The 24,200-nt window shown below is 35.0% G+C and overlaps 1 protein-coding gene across 4 annotated transcripts in view; it reads right to left on the bottom strand.

Annotated features, from left to right (window-relative positions):
- The window catches only part of LOC148941748 (uncharacterized), a 285,992-nt gene that overhangs the window by 235,199 nt on the left and 26,593 nt on the right, over positions 1-24,200 (bottom strand). For 3 of the 4 annotated variants that reach the window (XM_089104276.1, XM_089104277.1, XM_089104275.1), the window contains one exon: positions 18,738-18,908. In XM_089104276.1, the coding sequence (XP_088960402.1) occupies positions 18,738-18,908 (171 nt within the window). Of the gene's footprint in view, positions 1-12,071; positions 12,143-18,737; positions 18,909-24,200 lie in introns of those variants that run through there. The other variant, XM_089104278.1, reaches the window with a different exon arrangement.

Here is a 24,200-nt window from a genome sequence, read left to right as displayed (position 1 = left end):
TTAGCATAAAGAGCAAGGAGTTGAGAAGGGGGCAACCCCCTTTATATACGTAATAATTTCTGTTAATTTCAAGTTTTGATGTTTCTCCTTACTTTCCGTTGAAAAAACCTTGTTTTTTTTTTTATTTAATTTCTGATCCTTTTTTAAATAATGCCAGGAAATCTGCCCCCCCCCCCTCCCCACGAAACTATCCTCTAGCCATTTCATTCCCGGTGAAAATTTACCCAGAACAATTACTCTTAAACACACTGCGCATAAAATTGAGATGGGAAAGAGAAAGGAAGACGTACAAAAAGAATTTTGTATAAGAATTCCGGCAAATTCTCTCAGTGTATAATTTCAACCAACAAGTTTACTCCCTAGAAACTTCCCCCATGGAAAAACACCCAGCAGAAAATTTGACCCCCCCCCACCCAAAAATGAATGCCTACATCCTAATAACATATACTATGTACAAAATAAAGGCAAATTTTATAATTTAGACCTTTACCCTGGGGATGTGGGGGGGGGGGTCATGTTATACCCAAAGGCAGTTATTGAGCCTTTCAACTATGATGACCAAAATGGGTATTTCAAAATTTTGATTGGACAATTTTGCAAAAAAATCGGGGGGGGGGGGACGGGGCTAGTTGTTCTCCAATTTTTTTGGTCACTTAAAAAATCACTAGAACTTTTCATTTTCGTTCGAATGAGCCCTATCCCGATATTCTAGGACCACAGGGTCGATACGGTCACCCCTGGAAAAAAACAAACAAAAAATAAACAAATAAACATGCATCCATATTCTTTCTTCTGGCAAAAAAATAAAAATTCCAGATTTTTGCAGATAGGAGCTTGAAACCAAGCCAGAAGGATTCTCTGATACGCTGGATCTGATGGTGTGATTTTTATTGAGATCACTTGACTTTTAGGGGCTGTTTTACCCTTTTTTCTAAAATCAGGGAGTTTTTCTCAGGCTTGTAACCTTTGACGAGTAAGACTAAACCTAATGAAATTTCTATATTTGAAATCAGCATAAAAAGCTGATTCTTTTGATATATCTATTGGTATCAAAATTCCATTTTTTAGAGTTTTGGTTACTATTGAGCCAGGTCGCTCCTTACTCACAGTTTGTCACCACAAACTGTTTTACCAGAACATAATTTGCACTTGAAAGTAAATAAAAAATTTCAAACGTTTTAATTTTGACAAATCAAGAATTATTCAGAATTTGAGACAAAAATATATCAGTATATGTATATTAAACTGTCAATCCATTTCCATTTGTTTCTTTTTCAGTGAAGTACAAATCATGCATTTGCACCCTTTGGAGAGCCCAGTCAATCCTTTGGAGATTGACTGGGTTATTTATTGTAAGTTCAGTTTGTTTTGGAATTCATACATTCATTAATGGTGATATGTTGTAGTTTTACACTTGGAAGATTATTTGACTTTATTGGTGCTCATTTTTGGTTTAATGGAGCTCTTTACTTTTTTTGGAAGAACTTATTTGGTGGTATAAATTTTTTTAGTTAATTCCTGTTTGTTTTTCATTGACAGTCTTTTTCCTGAAAAAAGATATTAATATTTTATATCCTTTTGGATTTTCTATTCTATAAGAATCCACAGTTTGGCTTGCTATTTGTATCTTGGAGAAAATTTTTCAACAATTTTTAGCAGCATACACTCTTTCAAAAATTTTGAACACATAGTATTATTTATTTAGTGTTATACATCCTCCAGTTTACCTGAAAAATAATTCCCAAAAAATTTCATTCCCGAAAAATTGTAATATTGCTCTTTGACAACCTGGATACATATATACTCTTTTGATTAAGTTAAACTGTAAACAAAGAAGTAATAATATTAGTAACACTGAAAGTTTCAACTTAATACCCTCAGTCATTCATGGAATATTGCCGAGATGACTTGTTGACAACCAGCAAACAAACAGTGTCTTTTGATTTAGTTTTAAAACATAAAAGGTAATTACAACTGTGGAGGGTTGAAATACCCAATATTCCTACAGGCATGGCAATTTCAAAATTTTGATTGGATGTTTTTTGGAAAAAATGGGTTTGGGAAGAGGGTTGCTTGCCCTTTAACCACTTGTGACTCTTTAAAGGGTAATAGAAGTTTTTACAGTTAAAATTACCTCTTTTAAAGGTTTTTATGATATTACTATCTATGGTAGCACTAGCTATGATACTGCTCATATGCCCTTTTGAAAACCTGCAAGCATATAGTTTATCAGGTAAATATGGAGCAGTCCATAATTTTGACCTACAAATAAAGTAAATATACCACTTGATGCCATTTGCTATGCTCTCTCTGAATTTAATAATTGATTTTCTTACTAATTCAATTTTAAGCCATTTTTGGACCCTTGAAAGTGGTAATTTCTTTCTATAGTTTTTGGGTATAAGTGTAGTAATATGTGATGTTGCTTTCTATTGCTTGCATGCTTTTGTTTATTTGCTTGTGTTGCTTATATGCTTTATTTATAGGTGCCTGGGTTAAAAAAAAGTATAATCTCAAAAATATGATAATAAAGAAGAGTTAAGACATTGGTTTCAATTTTAATTTTTCATTATAAAATCCATTTTGTTGAAGTTATATAGTGTAGTTGTGGTTGAGTTTCATTATTTCTTACAGCAAATTCTTTGTAAATTAGATTTTACTTTCCCTTTACCAATTCAAATACTCTGGCATCATTAGAAAATTAAAATGACACAACTTTCCCTTGGGGCTTTTGAAATAACTAATTATTTGGAGAAATAATTATTTTGAAAAAATTTTGATGAATTTATTTGACAGAATAATTTGAAAGAATGTTTAGCTAAAGATAAGAGAGTTGAAGAAATTTAGATTAGATGAAGTTGGAGGTTGATGCTTTTTGAAGTTGGAGGTTGATTTTTGAAGGAATGTTTAGCTAAAAATAAGAAAGTTGAAAATAATTTAGATTAGACTGGAATCCCAATGACCTTATAGATCAAGGGGGTCCCCCTTGATCCGCCAGTGTATTTTCCCGTTGCCTTTGATTTTTAACTAATAATTTTGCTTCTTTTTTTTTGTCCAAAACACCAACAACTTTGAATTACCAAGGACATCAAAAACATTTTTTGGCCACCTGGCTCTCTTTTAGGCTATTATACAATTTTTCATTTGGTTATAATGCAATTATTGAGACTTTCTGTTCCATAAAGGCTTTCCTTTGTTGCTACATGGAATCATAATAATAAACAATCAGAAACTACTTGTTTACAAAAAAAAGGTCAACAAAACAGTTGTAACCACAGAGGTTATTTTGAAATTAAGGGCTAGGCACACATAGCTGATTTCGGGAACCGATTTCAGCAAGAGTATATTCCACATCAAGTGATTATAATTAATGATGCTAAGGAGGCAGGGCTTAGTGACTTTTCTCAGTGATTAATCATCATTAATTACGTTCTAGACAAGGAATGTCCAAGGGCTTTAGAGCTTTAGGCATGTAATTTATCATATTTAATGATTATCATAGATTAATTGTAATTAATGATGATTAATCACCAAAAAACGTCAACAAGCCCTGTCTCTTAGCATCATTAATTATAATCACTCGACGTAGAATACACCCTTGCTGAAAATTGGTTCCCAAAATCATCTATGTGTGCCTAGCCCTTTAGAAGAAAATAAGGATCTGATGTGTCAGTAGTCAACTAAAGGGACAAATGTAACAGGATTTGATTGCCTAATTGGTCTTCCTAAAGATTCTATTGTAGGTGAAATATTTGGCATAACAAAATGTTGAACATCCTTAAATGGGAAGGGATGGGTCATAAGAAAGAATATATTATATGGGGAGAATCTACACTAGTCATTCATTTTGTTTTGGGGGTTCTTTTTTTGTTTTGGGGGTTGAGCTATCATTGAAGGATAAGATAAATGTTAAAGAAAATAGAAAATTTGTAGCAATTATATAAGAGTAGGCCTAAGATGGAATTGCATGGAGATAACAGACTGGGGCTAAGAAATACCAGTATATTACTTCCCAGGGATTTGGTCTAGTACCAACCAGAGGCATCACTAGCCAATATATTCAGGAGACAACAGTTATAAAATCTAGCCAACCAGTTGGGTTAGATCTCACTTTTAAATACATTTCATCCTGAATTTTCTTAGTCAGCTATCAATAGAATTTTATATAGGCCTGCACATAGTGGTAAAATCTAGTTTAGCAGATTTATGCTATCTTGGAAAGGGTTTAAGTTAGGAAAAAAAAGCTTTCAGGGGTGGGTCTAGACTAAAGTACAGGTGTAAATGTATGACCATTCCACTAAATAAGGAGACATGTTAAGAAAACAATTCTTACATCATAATATGCAAAATAATCCTAGTTAACATACTTTCCAGCAGGAGAACCTTTATCATTACCTTAAAATTACCTTAAATCACAGCTTGGAGTGAAATAAGGACTTTCGATCCTGTTGAATCACTCCTTATGATGACTGTTGTAGTTGGTTAAGTTCTGGTGGAAGATTCTGGTGAATAACTTCTTTCACTGTTGTACAGTTTTTTTAAACAAAATTGTGAAAAATAAACAGATTTAACTGCATTTATCCATTTTCAAATAGTATATATTTATAAGTTAAACACCATCATTGCCATGTACCAAAATGTATTAATAGGTAAATATTGTTAAATTAGGTTATGTTAGCTAGATGCCTCTTGGGTGTTTGTTTCATGAATGATTTTTCAAGACATGGAGAATAGACATAAATATTGAAAAATTAGAAATATAGTGAAAATAAAGGTTTTCCTGCTAGAAAATATGCTAACTAGGATTATTTTGCATATTATGAAGTAAGAATTGTTTTCTTAGCATTTCTCCTTATGTTGTGGAATGGTCATATTTTTATATCAAAGTATGTTCTGGGAGGGTATTTTGAAGTGCCCACCTTGACTCCTACTCCCTCTAGACAGCAGTGACCTTTGATGACTTAAAAATCTTTGGGTTATGAAAGTGAAACCTTGTAAAACAGATCTTTTGTTTAAATAAAGAACAAGAAAACTGTGGTTAGCTTCACAACTTTACTCAATCCCATTGTATAAGGTTTCAAAGATCTGTAAAATACATTTTCTTAAATTTAGAAAAAAAAAATCATTGACATGGCTTAGAAGTCTACTCAAATATCAAGAATTGCATTTTCAGAACTAAAACCAGGGAAAAGAAAACTGAGACAAAAAGTTTATGAAAAGCAAGTCTTTTTTTATTTTTTTTTTTGTTGCAGTTGGAAAAAGAAGTGAGGATAGAGGTTCCCCCTTGGAAAATATGTTAACTAGGATTATTTTGCATATAATGAAGTAAGAATTCTTTTCTTAACATGTTGTCTTATGTAATGGAATTGTCATATATTTAGACATAGACATAGGTTTATTAAGATCGAACAGCGTAGCCATGGCTAATTTATGTCGTCTTTACAACAATATGAAAAAAAAAAAAAAATACAAATAATACTATAAAAACACTAACACGTGAATTCAAATAACACTAAGTCTTGTTGTATGCTTCAACAAAAAAGGGGACAAACGTGTTTTTGTAGCGGTTGGGCCTGCAGACAGGGGGTTGTAGCTTCGACTGGGATCTGGTTCTTTGGTTAACAGGAGCATCAGGTGGGAGGATCAGTCTGTGATGGGGCGAAGATAGCAGTGACTTGCCGAGGGACATGATCAGTGATAATCGTCTGTTGCTGAGAGATTCAAGGTTCAGTTCTTGCAAGAGTTTGTTGTAGTCGTCACTTCTGTTACCAACGATTATTTTAACAGCTCGTTTCTGAAAAGATTCAAGGTCATCGCAAAGGTAGTGGGTGCTCTGGACAAAAGGTTCCCAGACAGCGACAGCATATTCGAGTAGAGGTCTCACATACATAATATAGGCATTTCTTAGGCTTTAAGTGTCGCAGCCAAACCTGCGCATCAGGACTAGGGTCTGAAGTGATGCATTGCCAGCCTTAATAACCTTCTCCACGTGTTCGGTGAATGTGCAGTCCATCGATAATGTGACTCCGAGGATTTTTGCAGATGGAACAATAGGGACAGGGACTTGCGGGAATTCCAGATCACGTTTTAAGGGGCAAAACCTGAGGATCATTGATTTATCTGCATTCGTGTCAACTTGTAACGTTCACAGTCCTCAGAGAAGGATGCCAGAAGGGTCTCGCTGAACTGACGTTCGATTACACCTTCTCTCACGAGGTATTTGAGGACAAATGATAAATCGTCGACGAATTTGAGTCGCTCTCCGAAATTCTGAAGGAGGAAGTTGATGAGGGAGATAAATATGAAACCAACAAGTCTTGTACCCTGAGGGGCTCCACAGGTAAGTTTAGACCATTTTGAGATCAAGTCACCTTCAAACAATGGAAATACACACTGCATTCTGTCCTGAAGGAAGCTCATCACTAATGCAAGAGACCGCTTTTGTGCGCCCATTGCTTGCATATTTTTTGCTGCCGTAAGATGACAAATCAGGTCAAATGCCTTCCTGAAATCGGCGAGAGCTAGGTCGATGAAGGCACTGCCCTTGTCAAGCCACTTAAAGATAATGTCAACTAGGCGCACGAGGTATATCGAGGTATTGCAACCTTTGAGGCCGCCATACTGGTAACGGTCTATGTTTTCCCGCGTTTGCTTGAGCAATTCACGCAGGATGAATGACTCGGTGACTTTTGCAAAGGTAGATGAGATTGATATTGGTCGTAACTCGTTGCAAGATTTGGGTGTTTTAGTGTTCGGTACAACAAGCACAAATGCGTGTTTCCAGCACGACGGGAAAGTTGACTGGGCGAAACATTCGCTGATGATGTGTCCAAGTGGCTTGGCGAGGAAAAGAGAGAACTCTCGTATTAACCTTATAGGCAGCTCTTCAGGAAAAGAGCTACTGGATGGACTCAACTTGTTCAGCTCTTTGAAAACTTGATACTCAACTATTTTGATTTCACCTTTGTCAGGGCATATTGACAGTAGATTCTCTATTTCAGTGTTAGTTGGGGCAGGATGTACAAATGTCAGTGAAGTAATTGTTGACGTCATTTGCACTCACAAGTGACCCATCATCATTCAGAATACAGATACTGGATGATACTGTTTTTCCAGCAATCTGCCTCACTAGACGGTGCCATTTACGGGGATCCTTTTTTATTTCAGGGTCCAAAAGGGATTTTCCGAAGGACTATCTTGCCTCGCGACAAAGGCTAACGATTTTGTTTCTTAATAATCGTAACGACGTTGCGTCTCCACTTGACTGCCTTACAGTGTTTTTTTCGCGAATCAGCTGTTTTATTTTTGGAGTGATCCAGGGCTTGTCAGATTTGCTCATGACAAATTGCTTTTCCGGGAAAACTTCTAAGTATTTCTCATAGAGTAGAGACTGAAATATTTCTGCTTTCCTGTTGACATCGCTTTCGTTGTATACTTTGCTGAAGCAGTGAGTACCGACCCACATTCCGTACGTATTAATAGCAGACCTCGTGATAGGTCTCCGGAGTACTTTTATTTTCTTAAGCTTCCTGATTTCACTTTTTGCCTTCATCAGCAGAGTGTGATGGTCCGATTTGCCCAATGGCCCATTTGAAGACACATCTTTGTAATATGGAGCAAGGTTTGTAAGAATAAGGTCAAGGGTGCTCCTGGTCACATGGGTGGGTATCTTGACCACTTGTGACATACCCAGAGTATTAGCAAGCCATTGTTTCTTTGTTTGGTTGAAGTCACCAGCTATTATGAAGCCCAGGCAGCTATACTGCTGATGTAATGTGTCTAACGTAGACTGACGGTAGGATACCAACAGCTGTCTGTTCTTGGTGCTTTCAGGATAGTAGATACTTGCAATAATGATGCAAGAGACATCTTGTGGTAAATGTTTTGGCTTGCATAATGCCCAGATTGCTTCATGGTTAGGGTCATTGAAGTTATCTAAATATTTGCAGGGGATATCATCGTGTACATACAGGGCAACACCTCCGCCAATCCTGTCTGTTCTAGTGTTCAAGAAAACCTTGTAACCAGCCATCCTTCCACTTGTTTTGTCGAGCTGCCATGTTTCGGTAATTGCGGCGATATGGATATTATTCTGACGTAGAATGACATCTAACTCATCTACTTTATTTGTTAGTGAGCGGACGTTGCTCAGAAGGAAGTTTGGAAGTTGGTGTTTACAAGAGAGAACCTGCGGCGATAATACTGGAGGACAATCAGACCCGAAATCATTGGTAGGAGCATTGTTGTCAGGGATCAGCTGGGGCAGTAGGCTCACTCGCAGGATTGAGACTAAACAACTCTCACCCTTAGACTTTTGGCTGGCCAATCATCTGTAGGTGACTAACATGTCAATCTTAAATTTCTTTCTGCCACCTCTGCATCCTCTTCTTGTTCGCTTGCGAACGAAGGGAACGTCATCTATATTTTTATAAATTCTTAGTGTGACGAGTGTGGCTATGACAGATGGCGCCAAAACAGCAAAAGAAATGAAAGTACCTTTTTTGCATTGATCAGCTAAAAAGTAGCTAAACTAGAATTTTACCCACTTTGCAACTAGCTAACTAGTTTGTTATCAAAATCTCTAATATACTTCATTTGTTATCTTAAATGGTAAAGTTCTACTTTAGCTACTTTTGGCTATCTTGGAAAGAGGTTAGATTAGGAAAATGAAACTTTCAGGGATGGGCCTACAAGCTACAGTATATCCCAGGAAGTTATTTTTAAGTAGCCTACCTACCTTCACTCCTAAATTTGCCTAAATTGAAATTTTGACAAAACAATATTTTACCTTAATTTAGTTATTGGTTTCTTTTTCTCTGGCTTTAGTTCTGAAAAGCAATTCCTTTTATTTGAGTCAAATTTTAAGCCATATTCATGTTTATTATTTTCTTATTTAGGAAATGTATTTGCATATCTTTAAAACCTTATAAATTGGGACTGAGCAAAGTTGTGAAGCTGAAAACAATTTTGTTCTACTTCATTTAAGCAGAAGATCTATTTTCCAAGGTTTTACTTTTATGACACACAGATTTAATTTTATTGCTGATGTAAATGAGAGGTAGAGTTAAACTTTACCCCCACCCCTAATTTGCAAATATATACCCTGAATTGGTATATATAAGGGTGGAGGTAAAATTCATGGTAAAAATTTAGAATTGTGGCCCCTGATAAGGAGACATGTTAAGAGAACAATTCTTACTTTGAAATATGTATAATGATCCTAGTTAACATATTATCCAAGAGTAGAACCTTTATCATCAAGTTTTCCCTCTTTTTTCCATCTTAAAAGAAAAAAATTAAAATTTTTGCCATGCTCTCAATGCAATGCGTAAATCTTTTGAAATTGCTGCTATAAATTGTTTTTTATAGATAGTGTTCATCCTGGTCATTGTTAATTCTGTTTTTTTTTTAATGATAGACAAAGCAGTGGCAAAAATACAAAATATTGCTATAAATATACATATACATATGGAGTATATACCCCCACCCCACTAATGTGCAAATATATAACAAAAATTGCATTCTGAACCTAAATATCACCAAATAAACTATACCCCAACCCCTAAATATATCCAAATATATCCAAATCAGGGTATATATTTGAACATCAGGGGGGAGGGGGCAAAATTTATTTGTGATGTAAATAAAGGTTATATTTAGAATCAAAATGCAATTTTGGTTGCATATTTGCACATTAGGGGGATGGGGGCATAATAGTTTTTTTTAATGATAGAAAATGGTGTGGCAAAAATAAAAATTAAACAACTATTTACATATTTGCTAAAAACAGAATTGAAAAGAAATGAAATGGATATAAAAATTACCTTTTTTGATTCTAGGATGATCTAGCAGTTTCAAAATCAGAGGGAATTGTACAGGTGACTAATTTATAATGATCACATGATTAAATTATAATGTCATAAATCAAGACACTTGTGATGATAAACTTGATATTTAATGGCTGTTGCCTTGACTGATGCTAGGTAAACTTTGATCTGGCTGATGAATATCAGGCTTATATAACTCAGCAGCCTGTAGAAATAGATGATGAAGTCTGGCCCCTTTATTGGGAAAAAAAAAGTTTTCCAATAAAACTCGGCAAGATATCCAGCCATATGGTTGTCCAATCTCCCATACTTGGGGATCACTTCATGCATTGAATGCCATAGACATTCAATATTTTGTGTGTGGGCCCCAGTCACAGGGTCCAAAGAATTCAAAGAATGATTGACAGTTAGGTGCTGAAAACCTTGCATGCCTAATCTATTGTAAGAGCTCCAACAATCAGATATTATTGTGGTTCCTGGATGAATCCACTCTTTTATATTTTCAAGTAGTGTGTCTGATGTTTGGTTGGGAATGGGAACAATAAAAAAATTTGCAGGGTCTCTCTCAATTCCTCTAAACACCCACTGTTCTTCAATGTAATGTCCCCTATTGTATTTTCTTTTCCCTACCTTTTCTTTGTCTATTTCAACTATTTTTCCAGGACCACCCAATTTTACATTATGTTTCTCAATGAAGTCAAGGCATATTTCATGACAAAAACTTTGCCCATCAACAGTGGTTGTTGCTGAAATGCCAATTTCATCAACCATAAATTGCTGAATTTGCAATCCTCTATTCAAATTTTAAAAAAATCAGCATAATCTTGGTTATTTGCTGATACAATTAAGACTACAAATAAGACCCTGTATTAAGACTTTGACTAAAATTGTACTTTTTTTTAAAGAACCTTATGTCCATGTCACTCTGTTCTTGTTTTTTTTTTACAGTAGAATGCATGTTGTGTTTCATCAAAATGGCATTCAATTTGACAATAAGGGCAAAACATTTTAGTTGGCAAAATGTTATGATTTATCAAAAATTACTGTACATCACCTTCAGTTTGATGAAATAGTTTAAACAACATAATTTTATTGTCACACAAGACACATAAATTTTTTGTTAATGGCATGATTCAAAATTTTTCAAACACAACTCACAATTCATATAATTTCAATATGCCACTGCTTTTTCTTTAGACACATGCTATGCCATTAACTAACAACAACCAGGATAAACACCATCTATAAAAAATAATTTATAGCAACAATAGCATCAATTTCAAAAGATTTACACATTGATTTTAAAGCTTGGAAAAAATGAAAATTTCTTTCTTTTAAGTTGGAAAAAGAAGGGAAAAACAGAAAAGAATTGAGGATAAAGGTTCTCCCCTGGGATAATATGTTAACTAGGATCATTATACATATTTTGGTAAATTTTTATCAAATCATATTATTGAGTTAGGAATAAAGTGAATACACTATCCAATGCCTTTTTTTATGCTGATTACAAATATAATAATCATTTCTATTGGAAATGAATTTCATCCCCCCTAACCTAACCCCTGCCCCCATATGTGCAAATATATATCCTGAATTGACATATATAGGGGAGGGGCTAAAATTCATTTCCAATAGAAGTGATTGTTATATTTGTAATCAGCATAAAAAAGGCATTGAATAGTATATTCACTTTATTTGAAACTCAATAATATGATTTGGTAAAAATTTACCTATATTTTAAAGTGAGAATTGTTTTCTTAACATGTCTCCTTATCAGGAGCCACAATTCTAAATTTATACCAAATTCATTTTCAACAGAAATGATTATTAAATTTGGAAAGAGCATGAAACAAAGGTATCAAGTGGTATGTTTACTTTATTCTTAAGTCAATAGCCTAATATGAACTTCTAAAAATTCACCCACTTTATTCCTAAGTCAATAATATGAGCAGCCAAACATTTACCCATACTTTGCCATGTAGACCCATCCCTGAAAGCTTCCTTTTCCTAACCTAACCCCTTTCCAAGATAGCAAACAGTAGCTAAAGTAGAATTTTACCATTTTAAATATCCAACTATTCATCTAGCACTAAAATTCTATATACACTACGAAATTGGCTAGCCTATTAAGGTTTCAGTAGGCTAATGCACACACTGATGCTTTAAATCACAAAATATCAATAACTCGTTACAGCCAACAGAAATAGATAATTATTTGATGTCAGGTAATTAAAAAAACCTAACCAATTAGTCAGTTGTAAATATATCCTAGTTCAACATAAAATTCCTCATATAGGCTATTCTTTGTGTTTTTAAATAATCCGCCAAATCATTATATTTCTTCAATTTGCTAGCTGTATGCTTTTCAGCCATTCTATTTCGGCTAAACTTACAAAACGAGTTCGAGGCCAAAGGGCACGTTGCTTTTTGAATTAATATCAAGTTGATGAAAATTCTTGAGTGATAGTCCATCCTAGGGCAGAGCTAAGGTAGATAATAAGCATTGTAATGCAAAACGTTTATCAGTTCTACGAGCAGGGTTGCCACTGGTGACAATTTAGTGTCACTTTTGACACTTTTTTTTAATGGCACTTTTCGGGACAGCTGACGCTATTAGGACACTTTTTAGCAAAAGTGGCACTTTTTTGCTAAGTAGCACTATTTTACAAAAAAAGAATTTTTTCAGACAAAAAACCAGAAGGAAAACTGTCAATGTAGATATGTATCGATATCCTTTTTCTGTCAGTTAAGATTCTTATCTTAACTCCGCACGAGGCAACATTGGATGCAAGTGGCACTTTTTTGCTAAGTAGTACTATTTTACAAAAAAAGAATTTTTTCAGACAAAAAACCAGAAGGAAAACTGTCAATGTAGATATGTATCGATATCCTTTTTCTGTCAGTTAAGATTCTTATCTTAACTCCGCACGAGGCAACATTGGATGCAAAAATCTTTCTGTGCGGTGAAAAACGTAAATGTGTTTGTCTCTATCTGTGTGCAGGGTTGACAACTGGACATATTTAATTTCCAAAGGACATATCGCTCTTTATTTACAAAAACCATATTGCTCTTTTGATGCAGATGATTGTTACCCAAGGAATTGTACCGTCTTCTTTCTCAATCGGAGATCTCACTCCAATTCAAAAGAAAGGTAAACTCGCAACCCAGTGCTCGTCCTTCCGCCCTATAACAGTGACTACTACCTTCTGTAAGCTTTTTGAACTTCTGTTCATTGACCAACTGAACGCAAAATGCTATGTTTCACCTAACCAATTTGGATTCCAGCCACGTCTCGGTTGTGCCCACGCTTTGACAGTTGTCGCGAACGCATTGATCGATGCTGATGCATCAGGTGAAACTCTCGTGTTGGCTGGGCATGATTTTCGTAAAGCGTTCGACTCTCTCATTCACGCCGCTATGCTACTCCATGCAGCAAAACGTGGAGTGAGCCCCTCATATATCAGAGCCCTTCGAGACACGTATTATCGTCTTAAAGATCGCCTAATACTTCACCCATTAGCTAAAGTTGACGACTCTCAAGTCTTTGCACCAACCCCTAATATTTTTGTCAATGTTGAAAAAGGTACCCGTCAAGGTGCTGTTTCTTCCCCTTCACTCTTCAATAATGGAGTTCTTAATGCACAGTCAGCTGTTCCCACATCATTCATCTTTGCCGGTCTTGATTTATCTCTCGTATGTTATGCAGACAACATTCTGAATGTGAGCCGCACTATTCAGCGCATAAGCGAGATTTTCTCAACGCTACAATCTGAGTGTGCAAAACTAAGTCTTCAGTTCAATGCTGAAAAGTCCGAAGTTGAATTCTTCAAATGGAAGTAAGCGTCACCGATGAATAATCATTTTGGAGATAGTAGTAATAACCCAGTAGGTAATTTCGCCCACGTTGATCTTTCCATTTACTTTCCAATAATGCACCCAAAACAACTACTAGGTGTTTATGATGAGCGTAGAGTTGGGTTGTCATATGCTTCTTGTGTAGTGTATAGGTTGCGCTTCAATCGCCATCTTCTCTCGAAACTTTTTAACTCTGTCGCTCTACCACATTATTTGTACATATCGCCGTTTTGGAAAATGCTCACAAATTCTGACAAGTCAAAAATTCGTTCAGTTTTCTTCCGGTTCGCAAAATATCTTTTACGTTTTCCCTCTTGGACGCGCAATTCTTATCTGATTAGAAAATTCAGCATTGCTGACCCCATTATAGCTGTGGAAAAGCAAATTCGTGCTTATAATTCCCGTTTAATGAAGTTGAATCATCCATGGTCGTCAGTATTGGCCCATTAGTTAAGATGTATTTGTTGTGTTTTTTTATTTTTTATTTTTTTTAAGTGTTTGTTTTTCGCGCTTAGTGTAATTGTTGCAGTTTTTAAACTGACTGACGATTTAGTCTCTTGTGGTATGAATCCAATTGAAGTGACGCTGGTTATTCTCAATTTTGGTGTCATTTTTTTTTTTGATAATATATTGCGTATATTACTAATAATAGAGTGTTTATTAATTATCGGTTCTTTTAAGCATATTGCTTTAAGTAACGTTGTAAAAGGATCTGTGATTGAATAATTTCCTTGTTTCTGTCGGGCGCAAGTGTCGTTTAACTGTTTTTACCGTTTTTTGTCATATTTAAACTAGTTAATATTATTATCTACTGTATATCTTTTTTAATTCACTTTTTATTGTTTGTTGTTTTTTTTTACAATTACGGATTGATGCAATGATGTTCATCTTATTTATGTTTGTTCAGTATTTAGGATCCTAAAAAAAAGAAAAGAAACATGTCGCGTACCTACAGAGCAGTGTATAATTGTGTTTTTCTTTCTCGTTTTTTGTAATTTGTTTTAAGTGCTGATCTAGATCTTAGCTCCAGCGTTCTTCACTACAAACCACATGTATAACTCCTAAGTTTATGTGTATTGCTTTTTTTTGTTTTGCTTATTGCTCCGTCTTTTCCTTTTTTGTATGACGGGTTTTCCAATAAATAATAATAATAATATTCCGGTGTGCCGGGACGCAATGACATAATAGGGCAAAAAAGGAATATATTTTAGAAATTTGGGACATAAAAGGGGCATATTTTGCAACTTTATGACAAAAAATAGAATATTTCCCAACTGGATACATATTTTTGTAATAAAATGTCATTTTTCACCAAATCGGTATTATAACTACTTGTCTAGCACTAATTTTACTTAACTACTTATTTTCTACTAATTTTTTTACAGACATTATTTTTTTACAAACGTTATTATTTTTCGGAGTTGCTTGCTTTTACCTGCAGACAGCTATTTGCAAATACTCCTGAATTTCTTTAGAAGTTTTTTCTTTATGATTTATAAACGATTTTATTTTTCCTTGCATCTATGCTAACGTCAAAACAATAAAAAGGCAAGCGCGTTTGTATACAACAATCGCTTCCGACTTCCAATAGTAAGAAAAACATATCTATCTATTGATGAAATCTTACTAACTGAAAATGAAAAGTCAGTAAAAGAAAAAAATTAGATTCTTGATGATCTGGAATCAATTTTGATATCAATAGATGTACCAAAAAATTAGCTTATACCAAATATATAGTTTTTTAAGTACAGTCTTATCCATTAGTGGGACTGAGAAAATTTGCCAAATTTTCGAAAAAGGTCAAAAACACCCCATAAAAGTCAAAGAATTTTAATAAGAATCACGTCATCAGATTCAGCGTCTCAGAGAACCCTACTGTAGAGGTTCCAAGCTCCTATCTATAAAAGTGAAATTTTATAGTGTTTGCCAGAAGAAGCATCACGGATTCATGTTTATTTGTTGTTGATGCTGTTTCCACGGGTGATCATATAAAACCAATGGTACTGGAATTTCGCAAGAGGGTTCGTTAAAACGAAAATTAAAAAATGTAGTGTCCTTTTTAAGTGACCAAAAAATTAGAGGACAACTAGCCCCCGTCCCACGCCCTACGTCCCTAAAAGTCGTCTAATTAAAATTTTGAGATAGGCATTTTGTTCAGTATTGTTGAAAGGTACCATAGATACGTCTTTGGAGATGACATGACCCCTCAGAACAGCCAGAGAAAGGGCCGCAAATTATGAAATTTGCCCATTGTTTACATATAGTATTTGTTATAGGGAAGTATACCAACATTTTCCAAGGGAGGAAGGAGATCTTCTGGAGATGGATTTTCTATGAGGAGAATTTCCCACTGGGATGGAAGTTTCTGTGGGTGAACTTTTCAGGGAAAATTTTACATGGGGGGAATTTACCAAAATTTGTATAGAGAATGTTTTTTATTTGTCTTTTCTCTCGTTGTTGATCCCGTTGTACATATAGAGACACTGTGAGGGAACTCTCAGGGAGAAGTTTTCAGCGCACTTGGAATTCTCTTGGGATCTTTTTTTTGGGGAGGGGGATTTTCCACAGGGGAAATTTCCATGGGTGAATTATCACCAGGAAAAATTCTCAAGAGAAATTTTCTGGTGGATAAAATTTCCAGGGGGGGGGGGGGTATTTTCCAAACAGGGATATTCCTCGATGACCTTAAAAGGATCAGAAACTAATTGAATACAAGTCTTCCTTAAAATAAAAGTATGGTAAGGAGTATTTTTCAGGCAGAATCGTCAGCAAAAAATTTTCTGGGAAGGAGTCGCAGCATAAATGGAATTGTCTGGGAGTAATTTTAAGCGGGAGGAATTTTTCGTGGGGAAGTTTTCCACAGAGGGGGTGGATTTCCTGGGATTATCTGAAAAATGATCAGAAATAAATACAAAAACTAGTTTTTTTACCGAAAGGAAGGAGTGACATTAAAACTTAAAACGTACAGAAGTTATTCCGTATATGACGGGGGCTACTCCTTCCTCAATACCCCCCCCCCCCACTCTACGCTAATATTCAACTTTTTGTCCAATTTTTCTAAGAACGATTCTTGAAACACAAGGGCCGTGCCACCCTTGGAGTAAGCCCCCCTCCATCTTTGGTGGGGAAGAATGGAGCCACCCCCTCCACACCCGTATTCTTTTCCCTAGATGCATCCAACACAAATTTACACTATTCTATTTTTAACTGCTTTAGAAATAGAAGCACAGCATAGAGATAAAGTTGGTCAATAAGGCACACCAAAATATAAAAAATATTCCAAAGGTTTTAAAATATTATCATAAATACGAAAATAAATTTCAGAATTAACGAGATCATTAGCCTTAGGATCAAGAATTAAAAAATTACACTTTTCAGAGCGAAAACGAAGTCCATGCTCACTAAAAACCTTTGCTAAAAAATCTACATTCTGTTGAAGTGATCGACTCAAAAGGAGTAAGTCATCTGCATAAGCAATCCACGACAGAACATAATCTTTACCATAAATAAAAGTCAACTGAATTTGATCAAATAGCCCCGAAACAGTAATATTGAAAATCGAAGGAGAAATAATGCTTCCTTGCCTCAGCCCCCTACATAACTTAACATTATAATCACTAAACCGATTCTTCCACTTAATACAAATACGAGAGGAGCCATACCACTTTTTAAAACCAAAACTACTGGTAGTGGGAAATTATTCTTCAGAAGCGCAGTCATAGCCCAAGAATGTATAATTGAATCATGCGCCGCCGCAAAATCTAACACAAGTGTATAAACTCAATCCTATTGCTTACAAAAGGATGTTATTCTTGAAAGGAGGGTATGAGCAACGTCCATGCTTTGAAATAACAATAAAACGATAAGACATTGGAAACCCGCTTGAATGTAAGTCGTCATTTTTGGCTCAAACATGTTTATCATTACAAAAGATGGTGGATGCAATGAATATATCAAAGTAGAATAGCCAATACCTAGGGTATTTTTACAAAAATATTTTTTGAGGGACAATAGAAGAAAATATGTTTGCAAAGTAAGATTACAATATTGGAGGCAAGAGCGCAAACAGTGGTCGACTGGTTCTGAAATATGGTGGTACGAAAGACAGAGGAGAATTTGTTAGATTTTTTTTTTTGGGGGGAGGGGAGGGGGCGGGGGGCACCCGTCTTGCTGAACGTTATTTTGATAAGAAAGCTGTACAAGAAATTTGGTTCTATCCAGATCTAAATTATTTGACATGTTATTTCATTCCATTTTTTTCATTAAATTTCAACTCTCTTGATTTCAAAGTTATTCAGTTGATCCTCTCATTTGACGTAAAAATGAGCACATGAATTTAATGAATTAATATATGAGTATGAATATAATGAACATACAGATTCTATGTGCTAAAAACAGAAAGTACAAATAAGGCAAAACTATTTTTTTTTACCAAATTGTGTGAATCTTTTTTATGTGTCCATTTCCCTTCTTTTTTTCTTATTAAGCTTTTTTCGTTTTCGCATAACAAGTTCAAGCAGTTTTTTTTGTCTGGTGAATAGTAAAAATTAAAACCATTTTCCTTAATTTTTGGAACTAAATAAATTGTTTAATACCAGTGCATTCTATCCAGGAATTCTGTAAGGAGGGGGGATACCAAAATTATTTCGGTCCACAAGAGCTACTAAAATAATTTTTTGGGGGTGAGGCAGTTAAGATTTTTTTTACCTGCATTTTAAGACGATTTTACGAATCTAAGAAATATTTTGGGAGGGGGTTTCAAACCTAGTATTCTCTTCTCACTTGACACGATCCTAGTTGATACTGAATAGTAAGTATCTAACAGGTCTAGTTGATCCTAGTTGATACTACAGGTCTAGTGATGGAGCTCTATTTTCTGCACAAAATTCCCAGTCTCCCTTAGCCTTTAACTTCAAGAGTCCAATGACAGAAATATTTTTGCCTGTTTTTCTCTTTTTTTATCCCTTTCAAAGTATGCAAACATGGAAGCACGAGACGTTTGAATATACTAATCAGACTGTTTTGTGAGTAGTGCCCAACTCTAAAATGTTTACCTTGATCAGTAATAGTTGTGGAGCCCAATTCTTGAGAGTCAGGTTCTAGCTTAAATGGTATCGAAATACTGGAAAAAGTACTCATCGGGCCATCTTCAAGTTTGGGAAACAAAAATGGGTCTGAACTGTCAGCATGCTTCTGAATGTCATTTGGTAAAGCACCATCAACTTCTAAAAACATAAAATTAAGAGGGATATGAAACAATTTCAACAAAAATGTATATACATTGGACGAAAAGATTATTAAGTTAATTCAGGCATGGATGTAGTTCCAAAAAAAGTGACCCAAATGGAACATCTTGCTCTTTAAGAAGCCTCTACCTCGAGATCCCCCCCCCCAAAAAAAAGAAAACAGATTCCAACAGCAAAAAATAGCAACAGGTTTTTCCCTAAAGAATAAACTTTCAATTCATCAGCAGCGAACTTTTCTTTGATCTTCCGCGCCATAATAAGACTTTTAACGAAACAAAACTAATTAATTAATGTTGTGTTATATCACAATTTTTGAAAAAACAGAAGTAAATCGATAAAATCAAATCTATAAGAACTTATTTAGAAAAAAAATATTAAAATCATAAATACTTTCAATAGTGAAGAAGATCAAGGAATTTTGTATAATCAGCCCCATACAAATTAGAATTCAACAGGTCAAGATATAATAATCTTCAGAAAAGTCAACGAGCCTGTTGAATAAACAATGCAAAGTATTAATTCAATCTTTGGTAGATTTTTCATTAAAAATACTATTTCATATAGCTAGAATCCTAAATCAACAGAAAATTCAGATATATATTTTCAGTCTTGAACCAGGGATTGACCAGGTCAGTACCATTATATAAAAACTTATGAAATAATATATAAAACTACATATACAGAATTTTGGTTCAACTGCCGGTCTTCCTCTGTAATGATTGGAAAAAAAAGACCAGTAAAGTACAGGTGGTCTGCATTCAAAATATGTTAGGTACAATTATTCTGTATATTATTAAGTAAGAACTGCTTTCTGACTTCAAAGTGTCCAAATAATTTACCCTCCCCCTAATGTGTAAATATTTAGCCCAAATTATAGTTTTTCCATCTATTCTGTCAGATTTCTTTGTCCTGTCTCGCTGTACGCTGAAACAAACTGATGAAGAAACCGGTTTTTTCGCGAGTTTTATAGAGCGCAAACTTGAGTGAGTTGCGTATAATACACAAGTACCAAAATTCCTTCGCCCTACATAAAATAAAAAAACAACTCAAATAAAATTCCCAAATTTGGAAAACCTTATTTTCCAAAGGGGGTATTTTCCTCGGGGAGGGGGAGGGGGGGGGTGAACGCCTAGAACCATTCAGTTGATCCTTTCAATGGAGGTGGGACTCGGAAAATTGTATGATGGTATGATGAATGGGAAAAATTATAACCGTTTTCCTTAATATTGGGAACTAAACAAATGGTTTAATACTAGCGCATATTCAGGGATTCTGTTAGGAGGGGGGATAAAAAAATTATTTCGGTCCAGAAGAGCTACTAAAATAAATTTTGGGGGTGGGGTAGTTGATTGTTTTTTTACCTGCATTTTAAGACTATTTTACGAATCCAAGAAATATTTTCGGAGGAGGTTTAAAACCTAGAGTTCTCTTCCCCCTAAACACGACCATGGTTGATACTGAATAGTAAGAATCTACCAGGTCTAGCAATGGGGCTCTATTTGCTGCCGAAATTCCCAGTCTCCCTTAGCATTTAACTTTAAGTGTCCACTGACAGAATTTTTTTTTTTCTTTTTTTTATCCCTTTAAAAGTATGTAAACTTGGAAGCACCAAGCTTTTGAATATACTAATCAGAGTATACAATGAGTAGTGTCCAACTCTAAATTTTTACCTTGATCAGTATTAGATGTGGAGCCCAATTCTTGAGAGTCAGGTTCAAGCTTAAATGGTATCGAAATGCTGGGAAAAGTACTCATCAGGCCTTCTTCAAGTTTGGGAAACAAAAAAGGGTCTGAACTGTCCGCAAGCTTCTTAATGTCACTTGGTAGAGCAGTATCAACTTCTAAAAACATAAAATTAAGAGTGATATGAAACAATTTCTACAAAAATGTATATACCTTTGACAAAAAGAATATTCAGTAAATTCAGGCATGGATGTAGTTCCAAAAAAAACAAAGTGACGTAAATGGAGCACCTCGCTCTTTCAGACAGCTTGCCGTAGAGATACCCCCCCCCCCCAAAAAAAAAAAAATAATGAGAGTAATAGACAACAGATTCCAACAGCACAAAAGAGCAACAGACTTATCCTTAAAGAATAAACTTTCAATTCGGTAGCAGCGAACATTCATCTTCCGCGCCAGAATAAGACTTTAAACAAAACAAAACTAATTGATTAATGTTTTGTGATATAACAATTTTTGAAAAAAAGAAGTAAATCGATTAAATCGAATTTATAAGAGCTAATTTAGAAAAAAACGGGTTAAAACCATAAATACTTTCAACGGCGAAGAAGATCAAGGAATCTTGCAAAATCAGCCTCATACAAATTTGAATTTAACTGATCAAGAAACAATAATCTTTAGAAGTCAACGAGCTAGTTGCATAAAAAGTGCAAAAAATGAATTCAATTCATCTCACACAAGTTTTTAAACCTTAAGCTCATTATAGTTAACTGAACCTAGATCCTAAGGAACGGAAGATTTTTCAATAAAAATACTATTTCATATTGCAAGAATCCAAAATCCACAGAAAATTCAGATATACATTTTCAGTCTTCAACAAGGCATTGAACAGTTCAGAGGCATGACCAGTCAACAAGGCATTGACCTATGTATTTCATAGGTATCAAAACCTATGAGATAAACAGGGAGGAGTCTGGACTCTTGCTTTTGGTTGCAGGGTTTAGTGCAGTCGGTTCCAACATTGGTTTCATTCCAAGTGGCAACATTAAATGGTACCAAAATGCTGGGACAAGTGCTCATCAGGCCATCTTCAATTTTGGGAAACAAAAAAGGGTCTGAACTGTCAACATGCTTCTTAATGTCACTTGGCAAAGCATCATCAACTTCTGAAAACATAAAATTAAGAGGGATATGAAACAATTTTGAGACAAATGTATATACATTTGACGAAAAGAATATTCAGTAAATTCAGGCATGGATGTAGTTCCAAAAAACAAAGTGACGCAAATGGAGCACCTTGTTCTTTCAGAAAGCTTGACGTAGAGATACCCCCCCCCCCCCAAAAAAAAAAATAATGAGAGAGTAATAGACAACAGATTCCAACAGCACAAAAGAGCAACAGACTTATCCTTAAAGAATAAACTTTCAATTCGGTAGCAGCGAACATTCATCTTCCGCGCCAGAATAAGACTTTAAACAAAACAAAACTAATTGATTAATGTTTTGTGATATAACAATTTTTGAAAAAAAGAAGTAAATCGATTAAATCGAATTTATAAGAGCTAATTTAGAAAAAAACGGGTTAAAACCATAAATACTTTCAACGGCGAAGAAGATCAAGGAATCTTGCAAAATCAGCCTCATACAAATTTGAATTTAACTGATCAAGAAACAATAATCTTTAGAAGTCAACGAGCTAGTTGCATAAAAAGTGCAAAAAATGAATTCAATTCATCTCACACAAGTTTTTAAACCTTAAGCTCATTATAGTTAACTGAACCTAGATCCTAAGGAACGGAAGATTTTTCAATAAAAATACTATTTCATATTGCAAGAATCCAAAATCCACAGAAAATTCAGATATACATTTTCAGTCTTCAACAAGGCATTGAACAGTTCAGAGGCCTGACCAGTCAACAAGGCATTGACCTATGTATTTCATAGGTATCAAAACCTATGAGATAAACAGGGAGGAGTCTGGACTCTTGCTTTTGGTTGCAGGGTTTAGTGCAGTCGGTTCCAACATTGGTTTCATTCCAAGTGGCAACATTAAATGGTACCAAAATGCTGGGACAAGTGCTCATCAGGCCATCTTCAATTTTGGGAAACAAAAAAGGGTCTGAACTGTCAACATGCTTCTTAATGTCACTTGGCAAAGCATCATCAACTTCTGAAAACATAAAATTAAGAGGGATATGAAACAATTTTGAGACAAATGTATATACATTTGACGAAAAGAATATTCAGTAAATTCAGGCATGGATGTAGTTCCAAAAAACAAAGTGATGTAAATGGAGCACCTTGTTCTTTAGAACATAGAACAAGGGGCATCATCGTAGAGATAACCTCTAAAAATAGAAAAAAGATTCTAACAGCAAAAACAGCAACAGATTTGGAGTAAATGAAAAGAGTAAACTTTTGATTCGGCAGTTCGATTCGAAATTTCATCTTCCGCGCCAGAATAAGACTTTTAACGAAACAAAACTAATTGATTTATGTTTCGTGATATCACAATTTTTTTTAAAACAAGTAAATCGATTAAATCAAATTTAAAAGAGCTTATTTAGAAGCTCTAGGACGGCTGGAGGCGTCCTAGAGGAAGACCGAGCACCAGATGGGCGGACGTCATCCGTGATCGGCTCGCCTCCAGAAACATCAACCCGGCTGAAGTGACAACCCTCGCCCTGAACCGACCACTCTGGAGAAGACTGACGGCGCTGACGACTGGTTCCCTCTACGCTGGCGACGCTGCCGAGCAAGAGCTTTAAGTAAAAGTAAGTAAGTATTTAGAAGAAAAAACAGGTTAAAACCATGAAATACTTCCAATAGCAAAGAAGATCAAGGAATTATGCATAATCAGCCTCATACAAATTTGAATTTAACTGATCCAGATACAATAATCTTTAGAAGAGTCAACGAGCTTGTTGAATGAACAATGCAAAAAATTAATTCAATTCATCTAACACAACAGTTTTTAAACCTTTTAGCTCATTATAGTTAATTGAACCTAGGTCCAAGATCAACAAAAATACTATTTCATATTGCAAGAATCCAAAATCAACAGAAAATTCAGATATATATTTTCAGTCTTCAACCAGGCATTGACCAGTTCAGAGCTAGATAATCTGGAAAAAAGAATTTCATTTTGCCTTTATATCAAAACATATGAAATACACAGGGGAGGAACGTCGACTGTTTGCTTTTGGTTGCAGGTTTTAGTGCAGTCGGTTACAACATTGGTTTCATTCCAAGTGGCAATATGGTGAGGGGTTCTGTTTGAACTGCCGGTCTTCTTGAAACATCAAAAATATATCATTCTCTACCCATGGGAGCCAAGGTAAACACCCAGGACTGTTGTAAAATAAACTACCCCAAATAAGTTTAAAAAAAAAATACCAAGGTTTCACGCCTTTCCTTGTGCAAACTGTGATAAGTATATTCATGAAGAAACTAAATGTTGCTGTTCAGATGGTTTAAAAAAACAAAACAAGTCAAAGTATTTGCAAATGATCTAAGAAAAGGAAATGATATACTCCACCAAAGAAATTTGGAAAGAAAAAAAAATTCTTCTTTTTTTTGTTAGCAAAGCAA

Source organism: Artemia sp. Qi Xiang Cuo, chromosome 18 (genome assembly GCF_049724085.1).
Source record: "Artemia sp. Qi Xiang Cuo chromosome 18, ASM4972408v1, whole genome shotgun sequence".
NCBI classification, from domain to species: domain Eukaryota; kingdom Metazoa; phylum Arthropoda; class Branchiopoda; order Anostraca; family Artemiidae; genus Artemia; species Artemia sp. Qi Xiang Cuo.
This window is presented reverse-complemented; position numbering and strand designations above follow the sequence as displayed.